The sequence below is a fragment of the Dermacentor variabilis genome, chromosome 10 (assembly GCF_050947875.1).
Source record: "Dermacentor variabilis isolate Ectoservices chromosome 10, ASM5094787v1, whole genome shotgun sequence".
Classification (NCBI taxonomy): domain Eukaryota; kingdom Metazoa; phylum Arthropoda; class Arachnida; order Ixodida; family Ixodidae; genus Dermacentor; species Dermacentor variabilis.
The window spans coordinates 65,062,606-65,084,030 of record NC_134577.1 but is presented as its reverse complement, the minus strand read 5'-3'; the positions used below and the strand labels follow the sequence as shown (position 1 = coordinate 65,084,030).

Sequence of the window (21,425 nt, the reverse complement as noted above, 5' to 3'; positions counted from 1 at the left end):
CTAACTTTGTGCAATGGAGTGAGTGCTGCAGCTTGTCAGTCGTTCAGTAACGTGTGCCTGCTGCGGGTTCCAAAAAATGGGAGGAGGGCTCACTCATTCTGCGCTACTAATCCTTCAATGATGCTTCCATTCAGTTGGCTTTACACGGACAGGGATCAGAGGTGGACAGTGGAGGAGCCCTTCCTCTGGTTCTCTTTTCTGATTGGTTGATGCGACCCATAATTTTACAGCACTGCATGGAGTCACTTGGGTGGAGCACAGAACGTAGTACAAAGCCACGAAAAATTGTAGCTAATTGTACCACATTCTGGTGGATGCCGTTTCACTTTCATGAATTTGGCTCCACCATCCGCATTTCCACAATGCTCCCATGGAAAATTGGACTGTTCTTGCAGGCATTGTGGTGATCACAGACGGTGTGATCAGCGTGCCCAACAGCCAACAGCTGGAGCTCCTCCTCGGCAGCCTGCGGGGCGGCACGGTGGCCTGCTCCTTCTTGCATCTCGGCGGCGGCTACCACGCCCAGAGCAGTCTTGGATATGTACCATATGACGATCTGATGCGCTTCATAGCGCGCGCGACTTTCGGTGCCTACCTCAACAGTGGTTGCCTGGTTGGACCGGTCAGTTGTGTCCTGCTCTTGTATTGCTGGTGCTAATTAGATCGGTTGAAATTCACCTTTTGAAAACACTGTGGTGGCTTGGATTCTTTAGTGTTCTGTTGGGAATGGGGTCATGGGTTATGTTCATGGGTCAGTCACATAAAAGATAATAGTGACATGTGTACTTGTCTTCGCTGCCATCGCACAGTTCCCGCAACCCATCGACAAGAAGGCAGTGCGTAGATTCCTTGGCATGTGTGCCTACTACAGGCGCTTTGTCAATGACTTTTCACGCATCGCTGAGCCGTTGACACGTCTAACTAAATGTGATGTTGAGTTCAAGTGGGAAACGCCGCAGGCCGACGCATTTGAAGAACTCAAACGACGCATGCAGTCGCCGCCAGTACTTGCGCACTTCGACGAGTACGCCGATACAGAAATCCATACTGACGCCAGTAGCCTAGGCCTCGGTGCCGTTCTAGTCCAGAGGAGAAACAGAGTCGAACAGGTGATAGCTTACGCTAGCCGGTCGCTGTCAAAAGCGGAAGGCAACTATTCTACAACCAAAAAGGAATGCCTCGCCATCGTTTGGGCTACAGCTAAATTTCGCCCTTATCTTTATGGCAGGCCATTCAACGACGTCGGCGACCATCTCGCGTTGTGTTGGCTAGCGAATATAGAGGATCCTTCAGGACGAATGGTGCGGTGGAGCCTCAGACTACAAGAATACGACATCACTGTAACCTACAAGTCCGGACTAAAACACTCTGATGCCGATTGCCTATCACGCGCCCCCATTGACCCGCCGCCGCAAGATGACGAGAATGACGACCACTTCCTTAGAATGATAAGCAGAAGACTTCGCTGAACAGCAACGGGCAGACCCGGAGCTAAAAGGCCTCGTCGAATATTTGGAAGGGCACACCGACGTTGTTCCCAGGGCATAAGCGCGGATTATCTTTCTTCACGCTTCAAAACAATCTACTCGTGAAGAAGAACTTCTCACCAGTCCGCGCCAACTACCTTCTTGTTGTTCTGTCGGCGCTGCGTCCAGAAGTACTGCGCGCCCTACATGACGATCCGACCGCCAGGCACCTCGGCTTTTCCCGGACGCTATCGAGGATACAAGATAGGTATTACTGGCCGTGCCTAACCGCCTACGTTGCCCGTTACGTCAAGACATGCTGAGACTGTCAGCGATGCAAGACACCACCCACAAGGCCAGCCGGATTACTACAGCCGATCAAGCCTCCTTGCAGACCTTTTCAGCAGATCGGGATGGACTTGTTGGGACCGTTTCCGACGTCAACATCCGGAAATAAGTGGATCATCGTGGCGACGGACTACCTCACCCGCTTCGCTGAAACTAAAGCTCTGCCGAAAGGCAGCGCAGCCAAAGTGGCAGAATTTTTCGTCGAAAGCATTCTGCTGCGACATGGCGCCCCAGAAGTCCTCATCACCGACAGAGGAACGGCCTTTACAGCGGAGCTCACCCAAGTCATTCTTCAGTACAGTCAGACAAGGCACAGGAGGACAACTGCCTACCACCCACAGATGAATGGTCTTTAGGAGCGCCTGAATAAAACCTTCGCCGACATGCTAGCAATTTACGTTGACGTTGAACACAAGACCTGGGATGCCGTTCTGCCGTACGTAACCTTCGCTTACAACATGGCGGTGCAAGAAACAAGACAGATCACGCTGTTTAAGCTGGTTTACGGCAGGAACCCGACGACAACGTTCGACGCCATGCTGCTGCACGTCACTGAGGAGAAGAATCTTGACGTCGCTACCTATCTCCAGCGCGCCGAAGAAGCCCGACAGCTCGCCCGCCTACGGATCAAGAACCAGCAGCGTACCCACTGCTGACACTACAACCTCCGACGATGCTTCGTCGAGTACCAGCCCGGTGACCGTGTTTGGGTTTGGACCCCAATACATCGACGAGGACTCAGTGAGAAACTATTGCAACGTTATTTCGGACCCTACAAGATCATCCAACGTGTTGGTGAACTGGACTATGAGGTCGTGCCAGACGGCATTTCGCAGTCACAGTGGCGCTGGGCACGATCTGAAGTGGTCCACGTAGTGCGTCTGAAGCCCTTTTATGCATGCTGACGAACTTCCTTGTTTTTGTTTTCTTTGCTACGAATGCTTTTCTTTATTACTTTCGTTTGTTTGCAGCATCGGGTCGATGCATTTTAAGAGGGGGGTATTGACACGTGTACTTGTCTTTATTGGGTGACACGTTTCACCACCTAACAAATGTTATCGCACAGCGCAGGATGCGCTTGCATGTGTGGGAAGTTTCTGGAATGTTATCGATGGTGCCATCCACTGTCTGTGACCGAAACTTGTGTTATCAGATTGCATGTGTGTGCGACGCGAATAATGTAGAACTTTGTGGAAGGCGTGCGGGTCCCAGCGATTAGTCTGGAGCATTTGACGATTGATGTATAAAAGCTGACGCGCTTGACCCGTTGATCAGATTTTCGATGATCGCCGACTGTGTTCGCTGCTCTCGTTGTGCTTTAAGTGTAGCCTGTTTTGTGGGCACAGGTTCGCCCAATAAAAGCTAGTTTTGCCTTTCACAGTATTGCCACTGTGTTCTTTGACGTCACGACCACGTGACAATAGTGTTTAAAGAACTTCATTAGGTGTTTCTGAGCACTCTCTACAACTTCTTGACTGCGACTTATGCCCTAAAACAAATATTGCTTCAACCCCAATTTAAGCACTGGAAGCCAACATAGAGTTCATACTACTGTTTTTGAAGTGCTGGAGGGAGTTTTGGTCATAGATAGAGCAAATCAAATACAGTGAAATCTCGATAATTCGAACTTGAAGGGGCCCAAAAATTTGTTCAAATTAAGATAAGTTCAAATTAAGAAATGTTCAAATTAAAAGAAGGACTTGTTTTTGAGGTATTTGCACACCATAGCACAATGCGCGAATGGTGAGAGTTGTGAAATATTGTGGTGCGCAAGCACCCAGCGAGTGAGGACCACGAAACTGTCCATGCCAACCTACGCTCGCTTCCTGATAATGGCAGAAAATGAAACTTCAAGGAGCAGGCTAAATTGGCGGCACTAGCGCCGGTGTGGAGACGGCGCTAGTGCAGTCTCCACGCTGGCGCTATTTGTTTTAGGGCGTAAGTCACAGTCAAGAAGTTGTAGAGCGTGCTCAGAGACACCTAATGAAGTTCTTTAAACACTATTATCTTTTATGTGATTGACCCATGAACATAACCCAACATAACTCTGCATGCTCGCATGTTTTTTCCTTCGTCTCCCGACAGATTGGCACTGTGTTTACCTTCTTCATCCTGCTTTCTTAACACAAATCATGTCTTATCGAGATGACAAAGCCATTGCTGCTGATTGTAATCATGTTGGTGTGCTCCCTTCTGTTGTGGTGTCGTTGTGTTCAAAAGACGCGGAAAATGAGGTACTGGGTGTCGCCTTCACGTCATTGTATTCAGCGTCTGACTTGTCATGCAGAATCGGATATGACACACTGTCTCCAACAACCTTTCCATTGGGACGTCTCGGTTTAGACGTGCTATTGTAAAAAAAACAAAAAAACAAGTGTGAACGAGACCAACTATGCCAACCAAAATGAGCGCGAGCGAGAGCTGACACGAGCAGACAACAATGCGAAACAAGCGATCCAGCTGAATTAGATGCGAGTATGAATAGAGCGGTCAGGCAGGCCTGTGTGATACCAGTTTATCATGTGCGTCACTGTAGGGGCCACTCTTATTAGTCTCTTCCGGTTATTGGCCCCCTCAGTGCCACGGCGAGCCATGAAAAATCGTCCCAGGACTGATCCCTCCCGCGCTGCGCATTTTTCTGCTAGTGTGGCTGGGGTATTACAGCGCAGTGCAGAAACAGCAACCTTGCCATGTGAGAGAGGGTGAAATTTCAGCCACGTCCCCCCCCCTCGCGTGCAGTGTTGAGCGATTTCTTCTGGCGTTTCTTCTATGGCGAGGTCAGAGCAATGCTGGTCTGAGGTGCCGCCGTGGAATTTGGCAGGCTGCTGAGAGCATTGTCGGAGTGTGGTATGTTTGAATTAAAACCATCGCAGACGCTTGTGCATTTGAATTACCGGGCGTTATTACCCGTTGGAATGCACATAATTTTGACAGGACTATGACATCAGTTCGAATAAACCAAAAGTTATAATTAAGTGTGTTCGAATTAACGAGATTCAACTACTAATTAAGTAATTACCATACTAAATAACTTTTACTCAATTATCATTTCACTGTTTTCTTCATACCAATATACTCTTAATGGACAGAAATAAATGGGACCAACTTGTCTTAATTTTTTTTCATTTTGCATGTGAAGGTGTTTAGGCTTTGTGGGGTTAATTAAACATAACTAATTTGCTAACTAATTACCCTTCAAGAAATGACTACGAACGATGTGCTGTGGGTTTCACTTGTCTAAGGTGTACTACCTTCTTTTTTTTTTTTGATAGCTTGGTTCTAGTTGGCATGAAATACCTGGTGTACACGGTGCCTCATGAGGAAGAAAGCAACTGGGAGTGGGTTGGAACCATAAAAATGAGCAGCTGCCCATTGACAGCATTGACGGACTTGCAGCTGATCGAGTTGCCTAGCATGAGAACTGTAGGCCACATTGAATCACGACAAAAAGTAATTGTCACTGTTTTTAAAGTGAAGCCTTCTTAGCAAACCTCCCTAGACTTTACTGACCATGGCTGCTGGGTGCTACTGTCTTGCTGAAATAGCTCACATACAGAAAATGAAAGAGTTACATGTTGGATGCTAGGGCAGAAATTCAAACTCCCAGCACAGCACTCCAATGTTGTAGCCATCTCGTAGCAATCGCACACATACTTCTCTTGTGCCAGCGCCAAGTAGCTCTTCGAGATGATTGGCATCCGAAAAATCGGGCAGTTTGAGAAAAACAAATCCATGCCTTTTACTGCCGCCAAGGGCTGAAATTGCCACAGGGACGTCCGAAATAGCTCCAAAGGCCTGCCAGTACACTTGTTAGGTGTGTAAGTGCTCATACTGTGACAGGAGACAGCAGGTGCATGCATTTATAATTATGGAATACTTGCTGTGGTCCCGTGACGATTGCCTCTTCCCACTCTTGGTATGCTTCACCGCAATAGTTCGCGTATGCTTCACCGCATAACACAACTGTATGGAGGCGAAGGTGACTTTTTGGACCCGGTGTTATGCAACGCGTTTTGCTTTCTGAGCTTAGAAGCCATCGACGGGGATTACAAAGGCGAAGTTGGCACCATTGCTAACAGCGGCGAATTGTTTTAATGAAAGACATGGTACCGAACAACAAGAAGCTTGGTGTCGCTTGTCGAAGTAGCTAGGCCTAGCATTGCCATGGTGGGGGCTATGGCTGTCAGCGGATCTGCGTGCAATAGCGCGTGTTCGAGGCGGCTGGATAAGGAAAGTGGTGGCGGTGGTGGCTTCGTTCAATGCTGTTTTTAACCAGAAAATCTGATGCCGAAGGGCTTTTCCGTCTGAAATTTCAGACGTTTTTATATATTGACTCTATGGGGTACTGTGGCAATGCTGTGAAAGTGTCCGAATTATCAGGCATGTGCGAAAAATCGGGCATCCGGAAAATCGGTCATTGACTGTTTTACTATCCGGCGGGTTCGAGATCGGGGCGCTAAAGAGGAGGAGTCCCTCCGGTGATGCTGTTTTATGCCTTTTTACCTTTGTGAGAGGAATATCCTCTTTGCTAGTCTGATACCTTTCCCACGAGTAGGGGGAAGGGTGCGCGCGTCACAAGAGTGAGGGAGAACCGGGAGGGGGCATAGTGCACTTCTCCTGTGTATGCCAGCTCTCGATGCATCCGTAACATGTGAACGCGACAACATGAGTACAGGGTAGGGAATGGATGCATGTGCTCCCCACAGTCTACAAGAAACAGCTCCTAATGGGTAATTCAGTTTTGCCAGTGGCATTGCAGAATGTGTCATAAAAGTCTGCCATAGCATCTTAAATTGTCTGTGAGGCTCATTTCAATGCTGTGCTTTGGTGTTGATATTATCTAACTCAAATTAGTGAAACTTTGTGTTCAGGTCAGGCTACAAACATGCTTGACGGGTTTTTATTTTCCAGGACGAAATCGAAGGGTCAACAGGCACAGAGAACATATTCCACAGGGCACTGCTCTTCTGGAGTTTTCAGGAGGAATTCATCAATCAGCGACTAGAGCTTGCCAAAGACGCCGGAATGCAGTACAAGCTGCTGGCTTGCAAGTGAGTGAGCTCAATGGCTAGTAAGAACAGACATTGGTTATTGGGTCAGAAGGTGACTTACAAAGCTGCTGTTGACAAATGTTCAATTTCGTTGTGCTTATTGTTGTTTTATAGCCTTAGCACAGCTGCTCTAATGCTGTTTTATGCCTTTTTACCTTTGTGAGAGGAATATCCTCTTTGCTAGTCTGATGCCTTTCCCACGAGTAGGGGGAAGGGTGCGCGCATTAGATGTCAGTTTTTTTTATATCCAAGGCATTGTGACTTTAGAGATTCAATGCCTAATGTCCTAACTGTGAACAACACTTATGTACTGCTGCACAAAGAGATGTAAGAGGATTAAAACTCAGTCATCAGTACTCCACTTAACTTCAGCAACTCATTCGGTCATCTGATGTAGACTACAGCTCCTTATCTGCGCTTTGAAAACTTGTGTTGACATGTGGCTGAATGAGTTTGTTCAATGGGCCTATCTGTGAAGTGTAACAAAACACTCGCCTGCTGGTCGACTCAGTGACTCACTCATTCTCACTGTAACTTGCTCACACTTGTAAATCTGTGAAGTGAATGAACCATTGCACTAACAAAATGCTTTCTTGCAAACTCATCTACTTGGCTGCTCACTCGCTTTTGCATTTGCTCACTCAATCTCTTACGAGCTTGCTCGCTCACTCAAGCTCACAAATATCTTCTGTACAGTAAACAAACCTGCGCACTAACAACGTGCTCTCTCACTGACTAGCCTACACACATACTTGCTTTCTCGCTCACTCCCTTGCCCACCAGCTCACTCACTCACTCACTCACTCACTCACTCACTCACTCACTCACTCGCTCGACAGTAAACTGATAGGTATATCGTCGTGCGTACGCGACTGACAGTTTCCTGGTAAGTGATGAAAACTCTTTTTAGACAAGTTATAAATGTTGCTGAAATTAAGCGTACGTGCATGCGTATTGACACGTGTACTTTACCGAGTGACTGCGTTTCATCGTCTAACCATAGGTCTCACTCACTCACTCACTCACTCACTCACTCACTCACTCACTCACTCACTCACTCACTCACTCACTCACTCACTCACTCACTCACTCACTCACTCACTCACTCACTCACTCACTCACTCACTCACTCACTCACTCACTCACTCACTCACTCACTCACTCACTCACTCACTCACTCACTCACTCACTCACTCACTCACTCACTCACTCACTCACTCACTCACTCACTCACTCACTCACTCACTCACTCACTCACTCACTCACTCACTCACTCACTCACTCACTCACTCACTCACTCACTCACTCACTCACTCACTCACTCACTCACTCACTCACTCACTCACTCACTCACTCACTCACTCACTCACTCACTCACTCACTCACTCACTCACTCACTCACTCACTCACTCACTCACTCACTCACTCACTCACTCACTCACTCACTCACTCACTCACTCACTCACTCACTCACTCACTCACTCACTCACTTGACCGCTCACTCACTCACTCACTCACTCACTTGACCGCTCACTCGCTGGCTTGCTTGCTTGCTTGCTTCTGCCTTGATTGAGTACCATTGTCTTGATTTGCCATGGTTCCTTGCAGGGGCAACACAGCATTTGAGCCGAACCAAGGTTGTATGCCACAGCTACGCAAGAAGAGCTCAGACGGCAGCCTCAACACGTCGTTGTCAAGTGTCCTCTCCTGCAAGCTTCGTGAAGGCTACGCCCTGCGGAGCATCTCTACGGCCAAAGGTCAGTTGCCGTTGCAGCATCCACATGTGTTCTACACCTGAGTATGACCACATTACCATGCAGTCACATGTGGAGGCATTTCCTAGCTGTTTTCATGTGCTGGTAGGTCTCATGCACGTCATACTAATTCTGAGTAGAAAGTGAATGATGGCCTTTTCGAAAACCAGCGGGCAGCTGGAGTGTGTGTACAGTTGAACCTTGTTATAAAGAAGCTCGATGTAACAAATTTTAGGATATAATAAAGTAAATATAAATCATGTTTGTTGATGCTTTATTTCAAAAACCATTCTGCTGCTTATAATGAAACTAGAAATGCAAAATCTGAGGAAATGTCGGTTACAGCAAAGCAAACATTTGTTTGCTAGCAAAAATAACTACGCTATGCATCTTGACAGCAAAAAGGTCAGGTGGACTAATGCGTATCAAGAGTAACTTGATAGATTTAGTCCCTAAAAAAAAGGTGCTTGTGTTCTTCATGTCTTTGTCTTTCTTTCTGTTCCACGTGTTTCACGCTAGTTTAACCTTTTTTTTTTTTATTGAAGTGCTGACTGGCCTAAATGTCTATCCCTCTGGACTTATTCTGGATACACTTGAGTTCTGGTGAATGGCTTAGCTTGGCTTGCCCACAGCCAAGAAGCCAATGTACCGATCCTGTGTAATTATGCCGATTACACAGCTGCATATTAACGTCAGCGCAAAGTGCATGTTTGTAATGTAGCATTGTTTACGTGCTATGTATTGGTGCAGAGAGCTACCTGATGGGCCGCCAATCTCTGCTGACTTGCCAAGAGCATCATGCTTGCGTTTATTTCGTATATACCATATTGCAAACTTTTATATAGTATGATATTTTATATAGATGTGACTTTGTTATAACAAGGTTTGATTGTATTAGACATGACTTTCCTAGCTGCAGAACTTCAGCAAACAAATGGCAGGTCTCCTCAATTTCACTGCAATTTCACACGCACCAGTGTTTTTAGTGCAACATATGATAGCATACATGTTGCATGATAACATGTGAACTTGTGTTGTGTAAGTGTGGTGGGGAGCTAATGTGCTTGTAGCATATGCAAATGCACTGCCTATGTTGGTGATTCCAAAAACTATGTGCAGTAAACATCTGTTAATTCAAATCGGGTATGTTTCACTTTTCGGTTAACTTGATTCTGGCCGAAAGTCCTGGCTGGTGCCCATGCATTTCTATGGGCCCAAAGTTTCGTTATTTCGATCCTAAAATTGGCCTCCACCAGGTAATCTGAACTTGACCATTCAGCACACACATGCATAACCTCTATGGTGACCCCGATAGCGACCCCCTTTAGAGGCAGCGTCTGTCTTGGAAGAGCTTATGGGACAGTGAATGTATTTTTACACGTCATCTCTTGTTGAAAATGCCTTTTTTTTGGCTGTCTCTAGGAAGATTTTCAAAGAATAACCATCGCTTACAATGTCTGATTACGATATTTTTCTGTTTCTAACACGTGCTTTTTTTTTTTCAAGGCAATTGGGCCGAAAATTGCTTGCACGGTGTAATCGGACACGATGCCAAAACAGCCTTTACGGCGTTTGTGTGCTTTACCGCATAACACCAATATATTGCGGCGAAGCTGACTTTCAAAAACTGTGCAGTGAAGTTGACTTTAGAAAACCGCCCACTGTTGCACAGCATATGTTCACCCCTTGTCCATTTTCCTTGCCAGAAAATCGGTTGCGCGTTAGAGTTATGCTTTTGTTTAGGAGTTATGCGTCATTTCTACATTAGTTTTCTACTGTGAACACAAAAAAAGTGGGTGTGCATTTGATTTGGTGGTGTGTTGTAATTGGGAAATACTGTGAAATGAATTGGTAGTGTGTATTGGCGTTTTTTCTGCATCTTGCCTAATTTGGCCTGCCAGATAATTCAGTCAGTTTCGTCGGTCCCTTTAGGGTTGAATTAATGGAAGTCAATTGTATATGTGAAATGCTTTTGTCGTCACATCACGGATCAAAAAGCACTGTGCCATCATTTCACCTGGCTCAAAAAGCTCAGATGGTATCTGCGTGACTTCTTTCAAACTGATGGCTCCAATTCCTTGGTTTTTAACAACAATGACAGTAGCAGTAATAGTAGTAGTAGTAGCAGTAATAGTAGTAGTAGTACTAAATTAGCAAGCTATTGCTGATAGGCCAAGAACTAGTCAAGCAAGTGCAATCAAATGAATAGCGATAACAGTATGTTTAATGAAGAGCCATAACAGTACCTGATGACATTTTGTTTTATTCCGATTGCCTTTTTGTGGTAAATTGCATTGCAGGGCATAAATCAACAGCAGTTTGCAGGAACCTTTTTCTTTTTCTGTAACTTTTGTTTAGGAGAACTGGAAATCAAGCTGGTGCTTCCGTGGAAGTTCGATGTGAACATCGAGTATGTTGTCATGGTACCGTGGCAGTCGTCGAGCAAGAAGTAAGTTGTGAAATTTGTGAATTTTCTTTAAGCATTTTCTGCTGAAGATCATTTACAATTATCTTTAATCCAGTAACATTTGAATGCTCTCTTTGATTATACAATTGAGAATTTGTTGGCAATGATAATGCCATTTTAAATGCTGCCATGATTTCATGTTGGTTTTTATTGTTACAAGTAACAACCTTTTATTTTTTTGCATCTTGCTTTACATTTGTATTTTGCACAGTGGGAGTCCAAATACCAAGTTATTGTGTGTTAACCCCATTGACATAGTTACTATTGGTGTGCTTGCTATACTGTTATGGGTGCTGCTTCCTGTCTGTCTCAAATATGTTATTCCATACAAGAACAGAATTGAAGATGCTGCCTGCTATTTGCGAGATCCCTTCAGAGTCCTTGAAATGTTCCATTGTTGTTGAAATGTTGCTCAGATATTTCCTTGCAAAGACATCAGACAAACTACTGAAGGTGCTCTCTATGTTCTGTTGTGGACAAATTAAATGCAAGCTAGACGTTATTAGACCTCCTACAAATAATAATTCAAGAGTGTGATTTCTTGTGGCTATTGTCTCGCTGCCAAAGATGGTGCAGGTCTCAAAGTAAATGTAGCATCAGGCTATATTGACATATGAACAGGAAATAACTGATCACAGTAACTGTTATGCATAATTACATGGAAGTGGGATGCGCAATTGCTCTGTAGCCACTTTTTAAGCATGAAGCACACTTAACATATACGGTAGAATCTCAGTAAATGAAAATAATTAAAATGGAATGGTCACTTATATGGTCAACTGCATTATTATTAGTTGGTTTTTCCTTAAGGCCAGTGCCACAAAAAAGCTCTAAAGCTGGTTGAGCCTGCGTCTAGACGTCCTCATGCACAGATCTTCCTAGCTGGACCCTTCTTGCAGAGATGCAAAGAAAATACCTCCCTGGCAGCAATGGTTGCCATCAAATTAATCTGCTCAAAGTTATCATGTGTGTTTTACAATTTGCCTGCTTATTTGCCATAGTGACTTAGTGTCCATAATGTTCCAACGCCGAGCACAAAGTCCCAAGTTTGAGTCCCAGCCATGACGGCCACATATCGATGGAGGCTGAGTGCAAGAATGCTCTTGTACCATGTTTTGGTTATAAATTAAAGAATTACATATTCCTCAATTTTCTCTTAAATTTTTGTCAGTGTGTCTTGTACAACTGCAACTTGTACATGCGTAAAGTCATGTGTGCTGGTGCGACTAGTAGGCCTACATGCATTTGTTTTTATGCGTCCAAGAAAATATGCATGGCAGCATTGTGAAAAGATTGAATTTTGTACTAAATGTGCAGCGAAACGTTGCTGCAGATGTCAGCTCCTGGGTCTCGCTGTGTAGGTAGCGCGGCAGCGGCAGTGAAGGCCGCCAGTGTGGCCTCGGTTAATATAGGTGCCTCCGCGACGAAAGATCATGCGTACTAGTTTACTGTTAGTTTAATTTTTCCTAAAGAAAAGGTTAAACCCATCGAACTGCAGCAATAAATAAGTAAAGAGTGCCACAGATTATTACTCATACGTTGTGGCACCCGAAATGCACCTGTTACAAAAAATCGCCACTTAGTCCCACCGCATCGTCATCAGTTGCCCGCACGAGAAGTAGCTGCGCTTCCAGCTTCCAGTTGCTGTTTCACTTTTTATATGCACATGTTCAGACTGCTTCAGGTGCGTTGTGATCCTTCTCATGTTCGTCCAGAGCACGCGACGCCGCAGAGGCAATGCCAGCGTGGTGCTTACAACATTGTGTAAAAGTTATTCAGGGGCAGATGATAGTTATCTAGAGATGCCGCTGGCTGAAGCGGCTGAAGTTCTTGATAGCGCATCGGAGGTTAAGACCTTCGATTCATTTGAGTGAAGTGCAATAAATGTGTGTTTTTCTGTGCCTAAAAGGAGTGTGGGTCTAGGTTTTCTTTTTTTTAAGCTAGAATAGGCAGCTCGTAAAAAATTTTGTGTTCGGAAATTTAGTGCCCCACAATGGGTAAGTACGGCATTTCATGATTACTGAACTTGTGTGCTTCATTTTTAATATGCAGACCGAATTAAAAATAGGTGCATCTTATATACTGGTGCAACTTATATACCCATGTTTTTTCTTAGAGACTCACAGAAAGTGTGGGGGTGTGGCTCATACAAAAGTGCGGCTTGTAATTGGGAAAAGATGGTACTACTGCATAGAAAGAGCTTGCGGCCCCTCACTGTGCTGCCTCTCATAGCCTGTGTGTTGTGTTTGGATGTTCAAGCATATCAGTCAATTAATGAATCAATCAACCAGTCAGTCAGTTTGCTAGATAAGGTGACTGCTTATTAAATACTCGATAGAGCAGTCAGTTACTATTTTCACTGTGTGTGAAAGAAGGGAGCAATCATTTACAAGATAGTGAAAAATGTGACTTATTACTAGTGACCAATCTCCAATAACACTTGACATTGCAAGTATATTGAAACGATATTCATGCATCCAATGTGTCGATAAAAATAGTTAGTGAGAGTTGTCGATAAAATAGTTAGTGAGAGTTGAGAGTGGCTGCTGTCAACTCCTGCAGTCGAGATTCGTCAGGGAGTGGCTCACAGCCTAAGCAGCGGGCGGGCTGCAAGTTCGAGGTGTGCGTGGAGGCCAGCTATGACTTCCTGCACGACGTCACATGCGAGTACTTCAAGCCCAACAAGACCCGCAGCCCCTTCCGTCTCATGGTGGCCCAGCAGTACTGGAATGCGCTCAAAAAGTAAGCACTGCCCTTTGCAGCCTTTTCTTACAGCCGGTTTTGCACACACCATAGCAGCAGCAAGCATGCAGTCTACTATGCCGTAAAAAAGTGTGTATTCAAGTTAGTTTCATGTACTGTATGGCAATTTTTTTACATTTTCAGATTTAGAAAAAATTGCATAGTGCTTCAAGACTGAAAGTGTTTATATATATATATATATATATATATGGCAAACTGGTAAAATTGTGGTTATGTGCATGAGAATAGTGTTAAAAATCTGCTGGCTTCTGTTCTAGAACACTTGTGGTACTTGGCTTATCTTTCTTGTCCACCAAATTTAACCGGCTGTGTGTCAGTGGACAAAACCGGAAGCCGTGAAGGTTCCTGTGTTGTATGCAGTGAAAAGGTTTATACCTGTGCCCATATGTGTGCAAAACAACTATGGGAGCTCAGTAAATGAACGATTGTTTCTTCAACCACCACGGATTTGACTGAAAGAAGTTTGAACGTGTTGGCGGCCACGCCAAATTGCATTTCCCACTTTATATAATCCATAAAAAGTTTCCCATCAAATGGCTTACATTTTTGGTAAAAGCCAGTTCCAAAGTCTACCTTGAGACAGTGACACATGTCTGATTTTTGTAGTGCTTGTTTTGGGAAGTAAATGAGTTGATCTTATCACTGAAATAAATTTTATTTCACACTTGTAATATGCAATTCTGGTACGGGAAGGTGGAGTCAAAATTGGTAGGTTCAGTTTTTTTTTACTCGTCTACTGAAACAAAAGGCTATGAAACAAAATTTAAATGAGCTGGTAGATATATGTATATTTATATAAAGTCTATATTAGAATTATTTGAACCTACCAATGTCCAGCATTGTTTGTGGGCTGGCTTTTACTGAAAGTGTAAGCCCAGCCATATGGTAAGAAAATTGTCTTTATGGATGAAATGAAATGTGAAACACAACTTTTCGCATCGCCAATGCATTCAGATTTCTCAGTTGAATCCATGACAGTTGAAAAAAACTTATTCACATGGCAAGGAATGATCCTATGGTGTTCTGCCCCACATGAGGTTGTGGGTTTGATTCTTATATGCAGTAGCCACATGCTGATGGGCATGGAATGAAAAAATACTCGTGCGCTTCTATTTAGACATACGTTAAAGAACTCCAGCTGGTTGAAATCACAGATTGACAGAATAAGTCAATGCTTATCAATATTTTCACAGGCTATGTGCTCACTTGCACTCATGTGCACTCACTCTCATCATATACTCATATACCTACTCGCTCCCAATCATACTCCGAAAATAGTCAAATTTCGTTAATGTGACCCTGGCGGGACCGGCGAAATTGATAGAGTTATCCGGCGAGTCGAATTAAACAAGATGCGGAAGAAGCGGCAAAACGCACTGCTGATTCGTTTGCCAGTATTTGCCTGATACTTGATACTAGCATGCCCCTGAATAAAATGCAAGCCCTCTTCCAGTGTGTCCAAAGTAGAAAACTTACATAGAGATAGCATTTAAGTTAAAAAAAAGAGCAGAAATTTAACGCGCACCCGATTTTTTAGCAAGAAAAATGGCCAAAGGTCTTATATGTGCAGCACAGTGGCAGCCGGTTTCCTAAAGTCAGCTTTGCCGTAACGCAGCCATGTTACGCGGCAAAACATACGAGCGTCGCGAATGCGGTTTACGGCCAAATTTTCTTAAAGAAATAGAAAAAAAAAGTAGATGCGCATTATAATCAAATAAATACCGCAATCATGCATTGTGAGCTACCAGTATTGCTTGGAAATCTTGCTGGGACAGGTAGAAAATAGGCAATTTCAATATGCAATGACGTTGTTTTGAACACATTCACTGTCCCTCAAGCTCTTCTGAGACAAACGCCGCCAGTAAAGGGTGGGTTAAGTTCAAATTATCCGGTGAAGGCCAATTTTAGGATCGTAATAATGAAAGTTTGGGCCCATAGAAATGCATGGGCGCCGGCTGGCACCTTCAGTCGGGATCGAATTAACTGAACAATCGGAATTATCCAGAGTCAAATTAACGGAAGTCTACTGCACTGACTCGCATTCGTTGTCACTACCATTCACACTTACAGGCACCCACACATACTCATACTTGCATTCACTCACCGGCACTCACCTACATGCATACTCGTGTCTATGCACACTGGCCAACAGTCACTCACACTCGCTCTTAAGTCCACTCAAGATCACCGTCACTGACTTTCATTCGAATCCATATTAACCGGCACTCATTTCCCTTTATACTTGCATTCACTCATGCATTCAATTGTCCTTTGTCCCACGCTTATGTACTCCATGTCATGCCTGTGATACGAGTGGGAAGTGAAAGTGTACTCGTGAGTGACTATGCCAACCTACGGCTGAAAATAATCTGGCGCTCATCACCACGGGCATCTCTCATACATAGCCTGTATGTTATTTTAGGATGTCAAAGCCCCAAATTTAACTTGATTTTGATGTGGGGTGCAAGAAATAACTATAAGTATTTTAAGCCTTAAAGTTATGTCACTCATTTGGTGCCATTTTGGGCAAACTGAACAACATTAGCCATAGTTACAGTCTCTATTTGATGTGCTTTACACAAATTACTTGCCCATTAAATGTCACCTCTTGATTCCATTCTTTGCCCAAAGTAATAGTTTTCATTTATGGTGGCAGGCTAGGTTTCTCAGCCATATGAAATGTCATTAAGTGCCGATATGAAATGCAGTTCAAATGTTTTTGTTGTATAAAAAATATTCAGTGCATAAGATGTTCAATAAAAATTTTGATTGGCTGAGGTTCATTAAACAAACGTACAGAAGCCTCACTATAGGGTCCAGTGACACCCATAGTCATATGCAAAGTGTCCAGTGGCCATAAGAGCTGCTTCTTGTGGTTTGTTTGGGGGGGGGGGGGGGGAATAATAAAAAGAAGAGTTGCTGAGAAAAAAAAAAGTATCAAGTGACAAACACATTATATAGCTTTTGTGTTCCTGCAGCATCTCGAGCACAGACCAGCTCCTGGTACACCTGCACTCTTTCAACCAGAACCCCGTGTACTACTCGGTGCCTGAAAGTTTCCGCAATGGTGTCCCTGTGTTTGTGATGCCTCCTAACTCTTCAGGCCATCCGGTCCTCTCCTCCAAGTGAGTGCTGAGTCATCTTACCGGTTCAACTGCTATTATTTGTCCCCCCATGTAAGGTTCAAGGCATTTCGTAAATGTTTTGGTACACATAGCATTGTTTGAATCCTTGTGCTGTGTCCAAACTCTGTTTTGCCAGCTGCGACCCATTCTCGCCCTTCACCCCATTCTCGCAAGTGTACATGAGATGCATGCCAGTTACTGTGGGGCACATTCTTGGCAACAAAGGAAGAGATGATGCAACTGTTCAAATAAGAAGCATTTGTGGCTCTTGTGTACAAAATGCTAGCTCGCCTAAATGTAGAAAGTGCCTCAGAGATACTGTGCTGAGAAATGGAACATGTTCGACCAAACATGTAGAGAAGTTTCCAAAGCATGGTTGAAGACGCATCGTTTGCTGGTGTCATCCCACAAGCTGAAGTGTGTCCAAGTGATCATGTCTGCACCTTTGTGGCCAAGTTAAAATTTACCCCAAGTTCTGTGACACTGGCCGGCGATTGTACAGTTAGTCCATCGGTATGCGCTGAGGTCTTGAGAAACCAAATAGAATGAGCCATATGCATCAAATTATTTGCACATCGGTGCTACCTATGTTGTCGGGCAGCAAAAATGTTGAAGTGCTTGCTCCACTTCCCATCGTAGTGGCCAGAAATATGACGAGGTTCTACTGCACTCAAATGCTGTTTAATATCTGGTGTATCTGGCAGCTTTGATACAGACAGTAGCAGGCTTGTACATGTCACAAAAACTAACCGATTACAATTACATCATACAATTCAAAATAAAATTCATTACAGTGACCAATTACTGCCCCACAACAATTACTGCCCCACAAAAGTAATTCAGCAATTGATAAGAGGAAATTATTACTTTTACGTTACTTTGTTCCCAAATTTTATTGACCCTGCACAAGCACAGCAAATAGAACAAGCTGGCCTGGCCTTTTCAGTGCGTCCTCTGCAGCTCTTCGCATGTTGTTTATCTTCAATAACAGTGACTTTTAAAATTTTTCTTTAGCCATTTTCCCATGTTCCATTGTGAGGGCATCAGCTGCGACATTGAGAGCTCGCTCAGTGTGCGTGCTTGGAAAGATGAGCAGTATTGTGGTGTATAAACACCAAACAGGGAAATTAACAGTTCAGAAACTACAAGATGACAATGGAAAAAGTGAAGTCTGAGCTCACAGAACATGAGTGTTTTGACATTTGGCATGTCGTGAATGCAGCATCGACCATACAGGCCATGTGACCTGCCTTTACGATAAGGAAACAAGTACTGAGTGTAGGGTTTGCCTGTTTCAACATGTGTATCTGTGAGGCTGCAGCATCGTACAGTTGTGGGTGTTGTGCAGTGGTTCCCACCAAATTCAAGTGCTCAAAGCTGCGTCGCGCGTTACAGCTTGTCTCATCAATAAAGTGACTGGTTACATGCAATTGGTTGCTTAAAAAAAAGTAATAGAATGACAACGAGTGTTACCGAGTAAAAATGTAATATATCAATTACAGAACTTGAAAAATTGATTACAAGAATACACGTAATTGATTGCAAGTAATTTATTACATGTCATTCATTGTATACAAGTCTAGACTATAGTGGTGATTAGCCTTTTTGGAGATAAAATGGACACGTTAACCGTTTGCCCGATATGTCAGCCCTTCACTTGGTGCAGTACAATTTCTTGTGGCCAACATGCATGGCTGCATTGCGTGAAATTCACTGGACAGGTTTACATGGTTTCTAAAAGGATGCCTGAGGAGCCCGTTAAGGAGTTAGATAATCTCATTAATTCTGGACACTTTACTAGTGTCCTGCACTGCTGGTGAACTTCTTAGGGTGTGCCCTCATGATAGCATTTTACTTTGTATGTATTTGTTTATTTCAAATACTGCGGGTCAGCTCGGCCTGTGCACGAGGTGCAGTGTAGACATTCTATACGGCTACTATCGCAGTTGTCATAGTAACGATACAGCACCACCCTGCTGTCACATTTGAATGTTTTTCAGGGAAGCATTTGGATAGGCTGCCTGACTTATTGGTTGTTTTGGAGTGAATTAATTAATTTATGTCAATTTAGTTGCAACAGCTCCTACAGAAATGGTTGCAAACTGGCCGTCTTACCTTTCGCATTACTTTCAAATACGGGGGCTGGAAAGCAGTGATGGGACTGGTTATTTCTTTTGGTTTGCAGTGTGAAGAACAACAGCGCATACGCACCTTTTGTGGCCTTCTGGAAGCCAGTGTGCATGTTGGACATCAGCATCTGGTGGGTTCCTGGACTGGCATCTGTTCACCTCCCAGCAGTTTATTGGAAACCAGCTATGACGACTGTTGTTTTGAGCGTTACTTCGGGAGCTTTCTTTCTTTTCTTTGTGACTAGTTAGATCAGTGTTAGTGTTATGTCACTACTAAAGCCTCGAATTTAATGGGACGCTAAATAGAAAAATAGTCTGAGCTGCATTAGTCAATTAAATTAAGTTAACCTTCTACAATGCCAAACTAGACTCTCATATGGTGATGAAGAAAGTTGGTTGGGGTAAAAGTTGCTGCCCCAGCTCAAATGGCGGAGCATTGCATGAGTCATGCAGAGGTTTAGGGTTTGACTTCCATTGATAGCAGGTTGTTTTTTCTTCCACCTTCATTTAATTTTTTTTTTTAAATACACATTTCAATATAAAAAAAAAACAGTTCCCCTACGCCTTTCTTACCTTCATTGTCTGTCTGGTTCATACGGTCGTTACTGAACAACAAATCAACCCCCTCAATTTCTTTAGTTATGTGCAAATGCAAAAAACATGCCACTCTTTGGTTCTTGTTCCTTCTTTTAGCTTCTGAAAACACTTGACGCCGTGTCTATCAAATCGCAGTAAGTTTTTTTAAATGATGATCAGTGCCTGTGATCTATTCACAGCAGCACCCATTACTGATTGGTGCTGCCTGTTTGAAAATTTTGGCGGTTACTTCTGTGCAGGCAGCGCTGGATGCATATGCACCGTGTGGGCATGCTCCTAGAGCACGACCTGCCGCTGCCCAAGCACCTGCAGCAGCCAAACAGCAGCGGCCGCTACGACTCTGTCCAGTGCCGCCAGGCCCTGCACCGCCTGCTGGCCCTGCTCCGGGATCGTTCCAGCTTCGTGCTGGCCGACGGCCATTCTTATGTCACCTTCCTCGGGTGAGGGCGGTCACCTTCAAACGCCGCTCGAGAGGAAGCTTTTGCTCGAGGCCAATTCCATTTTCAATTTCCCCGTTGAAGTACCGCACGTAAAACACAGAAATGCTTTTATGAGACAACTGCCGGACCGATTTCAGTGAAGTTTTGCTGCATTTGAGAGAACAAGTGAAATTCTGGTGAGGCTACGAAGCAGAATTTTGACTTAGGACCTCGTACTTTTCACAAATATTGCCGAAAATTAGTAAGCTGAAGAAAAGAAATGTCGTGAAGTTTACAAATCTAATTGTGCATGAAAAACAGATATCTCAGTTCTGTAAGCTGCATCTGCTAGAGCATCTCAAGCAGACAAATGTGATATAGTCGAAGAACGTTGTAATGAAGTCGCGTCGAACACAAAAATACCTTCATAATATCCTATATTTTTTATAAGCCTACATGCAAATATTGGTGGAAAAAAAAAACCGACATGAAGTGTATGCGAAAGAAACAGAAACAGAGGGTGCCTCTGATGGGCCATCGAAGGGTTTCCTGCAGATTTTGATGACCCATCAACAACTTGCAGTGCCGATATGAGGCACAGGAAAAACAATAAATTGCATACATGCGCTCTGCAAGCGCTCAGCTATGCGACCGGTATTATCGCGTGGTATTGGCAGGTTGGTTTGCCAGCTGCGGTCCAATGAAGCCTATCCCCTGGCCAAAGCGTGCACGCCACAGACAGACTTATCAGACACAGAGGGAACTGCACGTGGATTTGTATCCCTCTGCTATGGCCGTCAGTCTAGCCCATGCATCTGATCTCATGCTTGATTGCCGATAAGACCCATGAATGCGAACATACTGGCAGCGAGCTTCCGGCGACAGCATGTGACCAGCTGCTCTGCTGGCTGCATGGCTTAGGCCACTAGGCCTAATCAGTGCTGCTTCACCGTGAGTCTGCACATGAAGTGGCAGTTCTGTGTCAGTCGACATGGCAGCAACTTTTGTTCATGGCTGACCTGATTGCGGCACTGCACGCGCAGTTCGTGCTCTGCACCCCATGTGGCGTCCGAAATTTCAGTTTTTGTTATGCATCAGTGCTAGGGGTAAGTGGCTGTGCTGCAGGAATTGTGCAGGTTCCAAAAATAAAGTGAAGTATCTATATATCCTAGAATACATATTTTGAGGCAGCTACAAACAAAAATTTGCTTTGCTATAACCGACACCATGTTGAATACTGAATTTTTGGTTACCTTGTAGCAGGAGAATACCAGTGAATCAGAGCATAACCAACATAATTTTTTAT

At 44.2% G+C, this 21,425-nt stretch overlaps 1 protein-coding gene across 3 annotated transcripts in view; it reads left to right on the top strand.

Moving 5' to 3' along the window:
• The window catches only part of LOC142560656 (KICSTOR complex protein SZT2-like), a 276,101-nt gene that overhangs the window by 16,944 nt on the left and 237,732 nt on the right, over positions 1–21,425 (top strand). For 2 of the 3 annotated variants that reach the window (XM_075672893.1, XM_075672891.1), the window contains exons 8-15: positions 396–622; positions 6,726–6,865; positions 8,474–8,622; positions 10,978–11,068; positions 13,649–13,828; positions 16,828–16,974; positions 19,160–19,234; positions 19,940–20,140. In XM_075672893.1, the coding sequence (XP_075529008.1) occupies positions 396–622; positions 6,726–6,865; positions 8,474–8,622; positions 10,978–11,068; positions 13,649–13,828; positions 16,828–16,974; positions 19,160–19,234; positions 19,940–20,140 (1,210 nt within the window). The remainder of the gene's footprint in view (positions 1–395; positions 623–6,725; positions 6,866–8,473; positions 8,623–10,977; positions 11,069–13,648; positions 13,829–16,827; positions 16,975–19,159; positions 19,235–19,939; positions 20,141–21,425) is intronic. The other variant, XM_075672892.1, reaches the window with a different exon arrangement.